Raw genomic sequence first — 11568 nt, forward strand, 5'->3', positions numbered from 1 at the left:
TCATACAAGAAATTTAGAGTAGTCTTGACCCAACTTCCTTCTATCTTTTCATCAGCTAGAGCCAACATACACACATGCATTTCCCACCCCAAAGAAGACACTAAAAAAGAGGTAGCCAGCTGGCAAACAACTAAGCAGAGATTAAGATCATCACTGATCCTCTTCCATTATATAATTCACCAACCTGCCATGTTTCTTCTTCATCTCTGCACTAAACATGGCATTATGGCAGCAAAAGCATGTTCTCTCAGTTCTGATGATAATTCTTTGCCTAGTACTTTGTGTTTGTTCTCATGAAAGGCATTATTATACCGCTCCAAGTGTCACTCCTTTAACGGATTCTTTTCCTCATGTTCTAGTTGATCTTTGGTTTTCTAAATCCTTTGGTGCCTCAAATATCAAGTTTCTGAATAATGGGTCCATGGCCACTCTGGCTCTGGACAAAACTTCAGGTTACAATCATGATGATGCTTGCTCAAATCAATGCATAAAGTTTTAATCTTTGAGAGCTTTTTGTGATACCCATTTGAGTTCCTGTTGTTTCTCAGGCTCTGGTGTGGTCTCGCGAACCAGATACTACTATGGATTCTTCAGCGCTGCCATCAAGTTACCCGCTGGTCAGTCATCTGGAGTTGTAGTAGCCTTCTATGTAAGCTTCTTCTCTAATCTCTCTAATAATTTCATCTTTGAAATGTTTATGAGACTATAGCTTCTGAAGAATTAACAAGAGGAAATCTCAGCTGTCGAATGCAGATGTGTTCCCTCACAACCATGATGAGATAGACATTGAACTGCTTGGTCATGACAAGAGAAACGACTGGGTCATTCAGACAAATATATATGCCAATGGGAGTGTCAGCACAGGAAGAGAAGAGAAGTTCTATCTCTGGTTTGACCCAACACAGCAGTATCACCATTACAGCATACTTTGGAACAACTATCACACCGTGTAAGGCAAATCATGTTTCAACCTTAAAAGACAGGAGAAAATGTTAAATTTACTCTGAGTACCTAGATTCTTACTAAAGTTTTCTCTTAATTCGGTTATGTTTTCAATGAAAGTCCATCACTATATTGCTAGATTTTGCTGACATGACCAACCATGTGCCCGTTAAGCATTAAATATTCAGATACCAAATAATCAAATTTTTAGTTTCAATCATCCATATTAGAGTGACAATATAATAAATGACTAGCCATGTTAATTGAATTTTAACAGTATTGATAGGATTTTAATGAGTGATTTTTTCCCAAGACTATAAAAGACTCAAGTACAAGCTTTTAAACTTGAGAAGCAGAACTAAAACTTCAGCAAAATTTTGAAAACAATTTTGATATAACCAGAACTAGACATGTTTTTTCATGCATTATGGGAATTTGAAAAATGAGTCGCACTATTTTTTGGTTTGTGAATAGCGCAACTTGCTATAGAACTTATATATTTATCTTGATGTCTCTGAATCTTGTAGTTTCTTGGTGGACAACATACCAGTGAGGGAGTTCACACACGGCAGCAAATACCCTTCTATATACCCATCAAAGCCAATGTCAGTGCATGCCACAATATGGGATGGTTCAAAATGGGCCACTCATGGAGGAAAATACCCAGTTAATTATAAGTATGGTCCTTTTGTTGTTTCATTTACAGAAATGGAACTCACTGGCTGCAAATCAAATCCCACAGAATCCACAGTGCCTTCTTGTGGCGAGGTCATTTCTTCAAGCTCATTGGACCCAGTTAATGGACCAGAGTTTACAAAGCTGTCACAGCAGCAGATTGAAGCCATGGACTGGGCAAGAAGGAAATTAATGTTTTACTCTTACTGTAATGACAGACCCAGGTTCAAAGTTTTACCACCAGAATGCCACTAAGGTGCATAAGCTATTTTGAAATGTTTACTTTTTTTTCTGTCATTGTTTTTTTCCCCTCTCTATAATGGGGAAGCATGAGGAATGTTGTAATTCTATTTTATGGGTCAAGAATGGGTATTAAACTGATAACACAGTAAAAAGTCAATTCGAAAGGAAGCATTTTTATTTATGTGTCTGCTCTAATTCATCAAGTAATGTGCATGCTAAGTATTTATGATGAAAAATGCTGCACGATGCAAGCATCAATTGAAGTATATCTTCAATAATATGTATGTCTCCCAAGTAATATGAAAGTACTGCTCTTTTTCACCCCATAACTTCCACTCTTCATTGTTTTTTTTTTAATAAGCTTTCAAGTAGTTAGGAAATTAATGAGTTTGAATCACCAAAGTTGCAGGAGTTATTCTACTTACCATTAATTTACCATTAAAGAGAAACGGGTGATTTCTTTTTGTTAGACAAGACAGAGGAAAAAATAAATATAAATAATGCTACTTGTTATAAGTTTTATTAGATGCATTCAGCTAAGTTACTGACTTGTGAATTATACAGCTTATTAGAGGTCTTATATGACAGATTAATTGTTGTCTTGTTTTGTATGAACTTGACTAGAGAATAGTGAAAAGGGGAACATAATATAAAGATGTAAATCAAAGAATAATGCAAAGTGCCTGATCTAGCTCAGCATATCCACACATGTACAGCAAAAAGAGATTTCCCACTTAATTCTAAAGTCACAAAGCTTGAAACTAAAGTATCAAATTCAGAAGAAAAAAAAAAGAATATTTTATTGTCATGAAAAATAGTAGGTCTATATAGCATGCATTTTGGTCTTTGACCATGTTATATTTTAAAATGTCATCAATCTTGCCCTCACAGGTGACAATCTATGACAGGATTTTATAAACAAATGATGGCATGTCAAAAATATATCATCAATATAAAATATGTAGAAAAATATATTAAAAAAATATAGTTAAATTTCAATTATGGTGAAGATAATATTCTTATTTATCAAATTCAGTTGACCTAGGAATAATACTTTAGAAAAGGAAAAAAATGCCTATATTCTGTGATTGGTTAATTGTCTGAACAAAAGAATAATATCATTTTTAGAATATTGTTTGACTATTGATTCTCAGTAGAACTTTTATGCTGGAAAAATAAAGTGATTGCCTTTTAATAAATCTGAAGGAATGATATTAAGTTATCAACGCCTTTTTAAAACAAGGTTTTTTTTTTTTGGCTGGGTACAAATATTCTCTTGGAGGTAATCATACTTGAAACATTATTAGTCACTAAATGAAAAAGATTCATCAAGTTGTGAGAAATAGGCTCCTTAAGATAATCATATTTAAGACATTGTTAGTCGCTAAATGAAAACGATTCATCCATACCAGCTGTGAGAAATAAGCTCCTTCCATAGTTGTTTTTCTAAAACAAGGTTGAGTGGGCCATGAATGAACTTAATGTAGAAGCCTTGGACTTGTTAGGAGAAGAAAAGGCAAGTGAAACGTAAGATCTAAGTCATCACTTGAGCATCTCGTTCAATTTGTAAATTTTTATCTAAAGCTATAATAGATGCTACCTTTTTTGCGAATTTGAACTAAAATGAAATTATGGATCAAAAGTAGAAAGTTAGAAAAAAAATTTGGGATTAAAAATAATGTTTGACAAAAAATTTTCTTTTGAAATGACATCTTTCTAAAATTTAAATATTTAATCAACCCTATTTAGATTTGTTAGGTCCTTTATGGGTGAGAATATCAAATGAGGCTTTTTGCTAAATTAATTAGAACTTGATTTATTTTCTGGTATTGTAACTATATAAGAAGATTTAATAATAGTAAATCCAAATCATATATTATCTTATTAACTAAGATATTGGGAAGACTGTAGTAAATCTATCATAATATATTACTCCTCCGGTCTTTAATGTATGTAGAGTTTAATTAACTAATTTGAGTATATCAAATATGTTAGTTAAATTAGTTAATATAATATGTTTTTTTCTAAAACACCTTAATCATCTTCTTTAATTCCTTTCATCCCTCCCTCCCTCTCTCACTTGATTATTATTGAAAAAATATCAATAGGGTTAATATAAAAAAAATTTGATAAACATGTGAAATATGTCATACATTTAAGCATCCGAGTAATTGATAAGTATCATGGAATGTCTTATTTTCAGAAAATGCAAATATTTTACCTTCCTAAAATATTCTCTCTCTATAAATACAACGTCCGCCTATGAATACACAGTCCAACCTTCGAGTTTTCAGGTTATCTATCTAGTCCCTCTTTCTTCAATGAAGAACTCAGTTTTTTCCCCCAAAAAAAACAATTGAAGTTGAATTTTGCATGCAAATAAAGTTCTTAAACTTTGAACTATTTGCAAATAAATAATGAACAAAACTAATAGGATAAGAGTTATCAATATAAATGTAAACTTTCAAGGTCCATGAATTTTAAGGATTGCGAAGATTATTTATATATGACATAAAATTCAGAAGGATTTTATATAATTTAGCCTATATGGCTTGCTGCAATTTTTGCTAATATTAATATTATTCTTGGCATCAAATTGCTTTACACTGGGAAGCCATAGTGGTTTTTAACTAATGTGAATGTAGATGGTAAGCATCAAGAGACCCTGATATTAAAATTTTCGCCATATATTTTTACTTTTTCTTGTTGCTTTGTTTTTAAGAAAATCTTTTATCTTTATAATTTTAACTGGACTGTAACTTAATCTTTTTATTTTAACTTGGTGTACGCAGCACTCATAGTTTTGGCTGTTTCGTCATCCACACTCTATACAACTTAGTATCTATAGTTTAAAAGTTTTAAAAATTAGTTCTTGTATTTAAAAAAAATAAAATTATGTATTTTATGAAATTTAGGGACTTAAAGTATAAATGATTAAGATTATAAATTTGTAAATTAAAATTTAGGAATCGAATTAAGTTAAAGGTATAAATATTAAGGTGCATCAAGTTAAAAGTAGGGACTAAATTATAATTAGGTAAAAATTTTAAGAAAAACATTTAGGGACAATGACAAAAAAAACAGCTGGAATTTTGTAAATGCCAAATAAGAAATGTTAACAAAAATTTATTGTCATTTGCAATTTCAGATTTATCAATACCAAATAAAACTATGTTATCAAACCTAATTTGAGATTTATAATTTTCAGTTTTTTTTTCCTGTCATTCTCCTAAAGATCTATATATTTTAAATATTTATACCATTTCGTTTTGGATCCGTCCCTGACCACAAAAACGAGGGAACCCAGATGGTGCAAAATGCAAATTGCGAAGAGCACCAAATCCCAAAGGAAAACCCTAATCGAGAGCTCTATCATTTTCCTTGTACTTGGCAAAAAGTAACACGTAACATGCATTTCTTAAGGCTTTGTTTGGATATAAAATTTTCTTCCCTTTCATTCCTCGCCTCAATTCCCGCACCAATCAAACGCTTTCCCTTCAAAGCAGATTCTTTTACTTTCCAACGTACCCCACACAGTCTTTATGTGATTCTTTTTTTCCAACTCGCTTCATATTACACCATGCCAAGAGTGTTGGGTCGTCCCTTGTAGTGAAGTCTATCAAAATCATTGCTTTTGGAGTTCCAAAGGCTCAATAATTGAGATTTTCTTTGACACAGCTAGGTGGGGAAGCCATGGCTGAAGAGAGTGTCGTTGAGTCTTGCGATTTGCCTGCGAAGAGGCAGAGGGAAGACGAAGAGAATGGGGTCTCTGCTTCTACCGTTTCCATGGAGACAGACATGAATGGTGGCAAGCATCCTGATTTTATGTCTTCAGTGATTCCTGGCTGGTTCTCCGAAGTTAGCTCAATGTGGCCGGGTTAGTTCTCTCTCAAAACCCTTTATATGATGTTTTCAGAAGCTGCCTCCTTTCCCCTGTTTGGTTGCTAATACAAGAACACGTTACCATTCTTTCTCATATGAGGATACGAAGATAGACCATTAATCATTGATAATTGATATTAATCATTAATAATAATTCCTGGTTCCATTTCTTGTAGATTCGTGCCTGCGCGAAAGCACACACTATAGTTTTAGGTGATTTAGTTGATTACTTGTTTTGGTGTCAGTTGGCCAGGACTTTTCTCTTTTTACGGAAGCTGTTTGCTTTTCTTGATTTCTGTCTATTTTGCATCATTTGCTTTTCCCTAATATGATAATTAAGCATTTTTGAGGATTGATAATAATTGACTGTCTGAATGTGCCCGAAAGTATAACCACCGCTAGCGAGTCTTCAATAATGTCCCCCTAATTGCTACTACAGGCAAGTTGTTTTTAATGGTTGTCATGTTTTATACTTACATTTGCAAGTTTGATTTCTCCCTTATCTGCTCACCAGATTCGCTGAGCACATTTTTTTTTTGTTTGTTGCTCTGATTTTGATGTCTGCACATATGAGAGCCGCGGTTCGGCTTGGTACCTTGCACCAGATAGAAGTTAATTTTTGGGTAGATGCAACTGTTATCACTTCTTTCTGTGCTCATGAAATATATGCATTGTCGCATACTATAAAAAAGAAAGAATTTTATTACTCTCTGTAATTTTGTCCTATGCACCAATGAAGGACTATTTCCTTTGCTCAGGCGTCTATACAAGTATACATAATTTCTGTTAGCGACTGTCGTACGTTAATTGTTTTGTCTTCTGTGAAATGAATATCTCTGCATCTTACAGCCGTAGTTTGGCAAGGTCAGAGCATTACTGATACACTGGAGATGTAAGCCAGATCTTATGGATCTACCTTTGTGATTATATTTATGGTTTGGAACTTGGTTGTTATTTTGCAGGAGAGGCACACTCTTTAAAAGTTGAAAAGATCCTATTCCAAGGGAAGTCTGATTACCAGAATGTGATGGTCTTCCAGGTACAGGAGGCTTCAGTTTCAGCATATTAAGTTATTTTTTCTTTATACCATTTTCACGGCCCTTTCTCTATTTACAATGCAATGCTGTCAATTTTTTCACAGTCATCATCATACGGAAAGGTTCTTGTTTTGGATGGTGTGATTCAGCTCACTGAAAGAGATGAATGTGCATACCAGGAAATGATCACACATCTTCCTCTATGCTCCATTCCAAATCCCAAAAAGGTCCTCAGATAATTCCAAAATTCTACTATATGTATTGTTTACATTTTTTTTCTCTGTTACCTAACATTTGTTGGTTGACAAGTCGCTCAAAGTACTGTGAAGTAGTATATGAATTCATCCCGAAGCTTAGAAGAATTGGTAATGAGCATATCTTATTGATCTAACCATGGCATAATATATGCAGCACCATTCGTTATATTTAGATTGGCAACATTAGTTTCATTTCCTATTGATTTGTGCCTGAGTTGACCATAGCCTTTCACAGATAGTTTGCTGAATGGCAATAGTTTGAGTTGAGGCTAACACTATGGAATTAGGGGAAACATCTAATTTATGGCTGGCCAGAACCAGTCTTGGTTTTGTTTTAAAACAAAATTTGAGGGATATAATGAACATAGACATGTTTGAAGTCAAATAGGGATACATTTTGCTGTTGGGGAATGATTAGCTGGTTATATTGTTTTAGTTATTATTTTCCTCATTGCAATTTTCTTTCTTAGGTTTTGGTTATTGGTGGGGGAGATGGTGGAGTCTTGCGGGAAGTTGCACGGCATTCTTCTGTTGAGAAGATAGACATTTGCGAAATTGACAAAATGGTTGTTGATGTGAGTAACGACTCAGGCCTCTACTCTATTTTTTCATGCATTACTTCACTCATCCGTGTATTTTCTCAGCTGAGTGGTAATTTACTGAAGAAATATTACTTATTACATGCTGATTCTTTTTTACTTTGTCTCGAAATGATTATATTGTTGAGCTCAGTGGCTTCTGGCAGCTGCATGCTAAGTGTTAAATTAAGCTCATAATTACAGGTTTCCAAACAATTTTTCCCTGAAGTAGCTGTAGGGTTTGATGATCCACGTGTAACACTTCATATTGGTGATGGTATGATCATCTTCGTATTATTTTTCATAAATACTTGCTCTTTTTGGAGAATTCATCTCATTGTCACTTGTCTCAATGGTTTAGGAGTTGCCTTTTTGAAAGATGTTCCTACAGGAACTTATGATGCAGTTATAGTTGACTCATCTGACCCTATAGGTATGTGTGTCCTCTAAAATTTTGGTTCGTCAATGGCAATTTAATTTATTATCTAAACATATGAGATATTATCCAGGTCCTGCTCAGGAGCTTTTTGAGAAACCCTTTTTTGAGTTGGTTGCGAAGGCTCTTCGTCCTGGAGGAGTTGTGAGCACTCAGGCTGAAAGTATATGGCTTCATATGCATATTATTGAGGGCATTGTTGCCAATTGTCGCCAGATATTTAAAGGCTCTGTTGAATATGCTTGGACTTCAGTTCCCACATACCCAAGGTATTGTTATAATTTTTGTTTTGACTGAACTATTGTGAGTCCTTCAGAGATGTATGAGCCACCAATATATCCCTTAAAATTCAATTACCATCATTTTAACTACAATTGTTTTTAATATGGTAATGTCTTGAGCTCTTCCCAATCATCAATTCAAATTCATGACAGAATGATATCGAAGTAGAATGATATGGTTTTTTTTTTTTTTTTTGGTAAAAAAAAATGATATGGTTATTTTGTTTCGAGTACTGATGATGGAGAATGCATTTTTTAGGGACCCAAGTGATAAGTTTACTCTTTACTATTCTTCTAGGAAAAGGTCATTCTAAAATTGACTTGTCTCAATCTGTATGCTGCCTTGCAGGAGAACTCTGTTTTAATAACTTGAAAATGAGTATCCACGCTGATGTTGCTTTTATTGTTCCTTTTCAGTGGGGTAATTGGTTTTATGCTTTGCTCAACCGAAGGACCTCCTGTCGATTTCAAGCGTCCAGTGAACCCCATAGATGCTAATGATAATCAGAAATCAGTAAGGCCGCTCAAGTTTTACAACTCTGAGGTCTGCTTCTGTTTCAACCATTTTCTCTTATATTCAAATTGGTACCTTTTGACAGTCTTTATTCATAAGTCCTCTCGTTTCTATTCAGATTCATGCAGCGGCATTTTGCCTGCCATCGTTTGCCAGGAGAGCGATCGATTCTACAGCAAATTGAGAATATTTTCCAGATTCTGGAGGAGCATGTTAACTGTTGCAGAAAGCTACCTTCCCTTTCTTACTAGAGTGGTTTGCCTATCAATGAATCACCAAATAATTTAGGACTCGAATTCAACATCAGCTAGTAAGACTTATGCAGAGGATACTTGGAATGAACTAACCTATGTTTCTTTATGAAAAAATGATTGGTGATGTTGGAATTAGTTGAGCTATTAATAAACCTTCTCGTTTCATGCCAATTGTTCACCTTCTTGTTCAAATAAGAATGCATTCTTATGATTTGCTATCTGTCTTGCTTGCTACTGGCTTATGAACGATGTGGTTAGTCAATTTTTGTATTCTGCTTATTATCTATCAGTCTGATTTCTTGAGAAAAACAAATTCGTCTTGCTTTCACTTAGATAGTTCTGTGGTAAAACTTACGAATCTCATCGTAGACTTCTCCCATAAAATGATAGATAAACTGAACTAATTATTAAACAAAGGGAAGATTTATACGCAGTCTGTTATATCTGTAATCAAAACAAAACCAATTTATGGTTCACCAGTTTAATCATCCACCTTTTATGGTATTATAGAAAATCATGCACTTGTCATATTTGATTATTCTAATATTTAAGTATATAAAAAAGCTACATATAAATATAGCCTTAAACGTGTCAGCAAATCAAACATGGATTTGAACCTTTGTAATTCAAAACACACACACACACAAAAACTCAGAGATTTGGTTTGGCCTGTTTATATTGTTTAAACCAATCATACAAACAAAGTTTTACATACCAATACCACATGCATCTGGGAACGGCAGATAGAAAGCAAACACAACTACTCTTGAAGCCTTCATGGGATGAGCAGGTTGAAATTTGATAAGAAACAACTGATGTTTTATGATATATATATATACACATAGATATTTCAGATTATTTATAACAATAGAGATAAATATAACTCCTTACTCAACTAGATGAGAGTAATTACTAATCTCTTTCTCAAGCTTGATTGCCAGTAGCCCAATCTTAGTTCTTATATCAAATAAACTGCACCATTCACTTTGTGGCCACCAATTAGTTCTTTCATTCATGAACAGCTTCAGTGTCTTTGCCCAGTTCCTCATCAACCTTCTTCTTCACTTTCCTTTCCTTGCACTCATGGAAATAGATCATACAGGCCACCCATTTCAGCAGATTCACCACACAGAACAATCCTGCCTGTACTATGATTCCATTCCCCTCTTTGTAGCATCCTATGTACAGGCATGGAATCCTTAAAAATTGTCCCCAGGCAAAGAAAAAAAGCATCAGAAACAGCCCTCTCCTCTGACAGCCTCTGTTGAAATAACCAGAAAGTACTAACGCATCAATCCCATGAATCCCTTCCAATACTGAGATCACAATACTCATGTTCCACGTAGCACTCCATTCTAAATACATTCCTAACAGTTTTGCAAAACCCAGACTGCAAATTACTGCGAATAGCCCATAGAAACTGACATATCTCAACACAACTAAGTAGATGGTGACTATAAATAGTAATCCAAGCATATGACAGTTAGTTAAGAACTGCACAAATATGGAAGTTATAAACGTGCCTCCCAAGTTGGTTGTGTCAATGCATTTCTGAAACATGTCCTTGAGATTCATATGCTTCTCTCCTGAACGTAGCTTTGATGCCAAATCAATAGTAACAATTGCAGAGCAGAGATCTAAGACATGGAGAGGCACCAAGTAGATTAATCCGAGTTGAATCAGCTTAAGGACATAATTTTTACTGAATCTTCCAAGGATTTCGTCTGGATACGAACGATGATAATATCGCGAGTAATCAGGTGGTATGTTGAGAATGTCTGAGGTTTCAGCTAGAGTTTCTTGGAGGAAGGTTTCGAAGTAAACCATGAAACAGAAGAGTGGAAGCGAACAGAGGAAGGTGAAGATGATGAAGTTGATGTTCTTAAGAAAGATTAAGCCAACAGCTTCCTTTAGGATATCGAAGACCTCAAGCTCCTTCTTCTTCTGCTTCTTATCCTGCTGCATAACTTGTTTGTTTTCACTCTCCATATCTCTCTCAGATTTCAAATTCCAAAACCCAACTTCTGATGATGTTCTAAGAAACCAAGCTTAATGCTAAGTTCAGATTCACACAAACGACTATCTTCCCTTGTTTCTTCTTTTTTGGGGCAACACTTGAGTTGACTTGAGAAATCAGATTTGAGGCAAAGACTTGGTCTTTTTCCTTGCATGTGGTTATGACTTGGGCATAAATTGGCGTCACAAACGAGCCCAAAACTGAAAGTTCTGAACGCTGGCCCCTAATCTAGTCATTATTTTCATGTACGTTGACTCTGTACATTATTTGACTTATGAAGCGGTTGGTGTGAATTATTCAATGATAAGGGATGCACTATTTTATTCTTATTTTTGTTTAAGTCTATCCTTCTACAGTATTTAAAAAAAATCAGATTCATTTTTTTGGTTTTACTTCTGTTTAGTTCAGTTTGATTTTAATCTATGTTTGCATATTTTTATGTCTCCATATTT

The 11568-nt window shown here is 34.4% G+C and overlaps 3 protein-coding genes across 4 annotated transcripts; 2 read left to right on the top strand and 1 right to left on the bottom strand.

Moving 5' to 3' along the window:
- Positions 1-217: 217 nt before the first annotated feature.
- Positions 218-1872, top strand: LOC114757001 (probable xyloglucan endotransglucosylase/hydrolase protein 33). The gene is made up of 4 exons (XM_028945991.1): positions 218-452; positions 549-649; positions 741-949; positions 1470-1872. Exons 1-4 carry the CDS (start codon positions 218-220, stop codon positions 1870-1872), a joined length of 948 nt encoding a protein of 315 aa, XP_028801824.1.
- Positions 1873-2154: 282 nt separating this feature from the next.
- On the top strand, positions 2155-9388 carry LOC114756999 (spermidine synthase-like). Of its 2 annotated transcripts, XM_028945990.1 has the most exons (11): positions 2155-2165; positions 5449-5737; positions 6705-6781; positions 6884-7006; positions 7507-7611; positions 7819-7891; positions 7976-8047; positions 8124-8319; positions 8749-8875; positions 8964-9074; positions 9110-9388. In XM_028945990.1, the coding sequence occupies exons 2-10, from the start codon at positions 5554-5556 to the stop codon at positions 9027-9029; spliced, it is 1023 nt and encodes a 340-aa protein (XP_028801823.1). In that variant the 5' UTR covers positions 2155-2165; positions 5449-5553; the 3' UTR covers positions 9030-9074; positions 9110-9388. The 2 variants fall into 2 exon arrangements, with proteins under 2 accessions (XP_028801823.1, XP_028801822.1); XM_028945989.1 differs by having other exon boundaries at positions 8964-9388.
- Positions 9389-9757: 369 nt separating this feature from the next.
- LOC114757006 (uncharacterized) lies at positions 9758-11193 on the bottom strand. The gene has a single exon (XM_028945997.1). It carries the CDS (start codon positions 11086-11088, stop codon positions 10108-10110), a length of 981 nt encoding a protein of 326 aa, XP_028801830.1. The 5' UTR covers positions 11089-11193; the 3' UTR covers positions 9758-10107.
- Positions 11194-11568: the final 375 nt, after the last annotated feature.

This window comes from Neltuma alba, unplaced genomic scaffold, assembly GCF_004799145.2.
Source record: "Neltuma alba isolate B1F8T4 unplaced genomic scaffold, ASM479914v2 tig00010557_pilon, whole genome shotgun sequence".
Lineage (NCBI taxonomy): Eukaryota > Viridiplantae > Streptophyta > Magnoliopsida > Fabales > Fabaceae > Neltuma > Neltuma alba.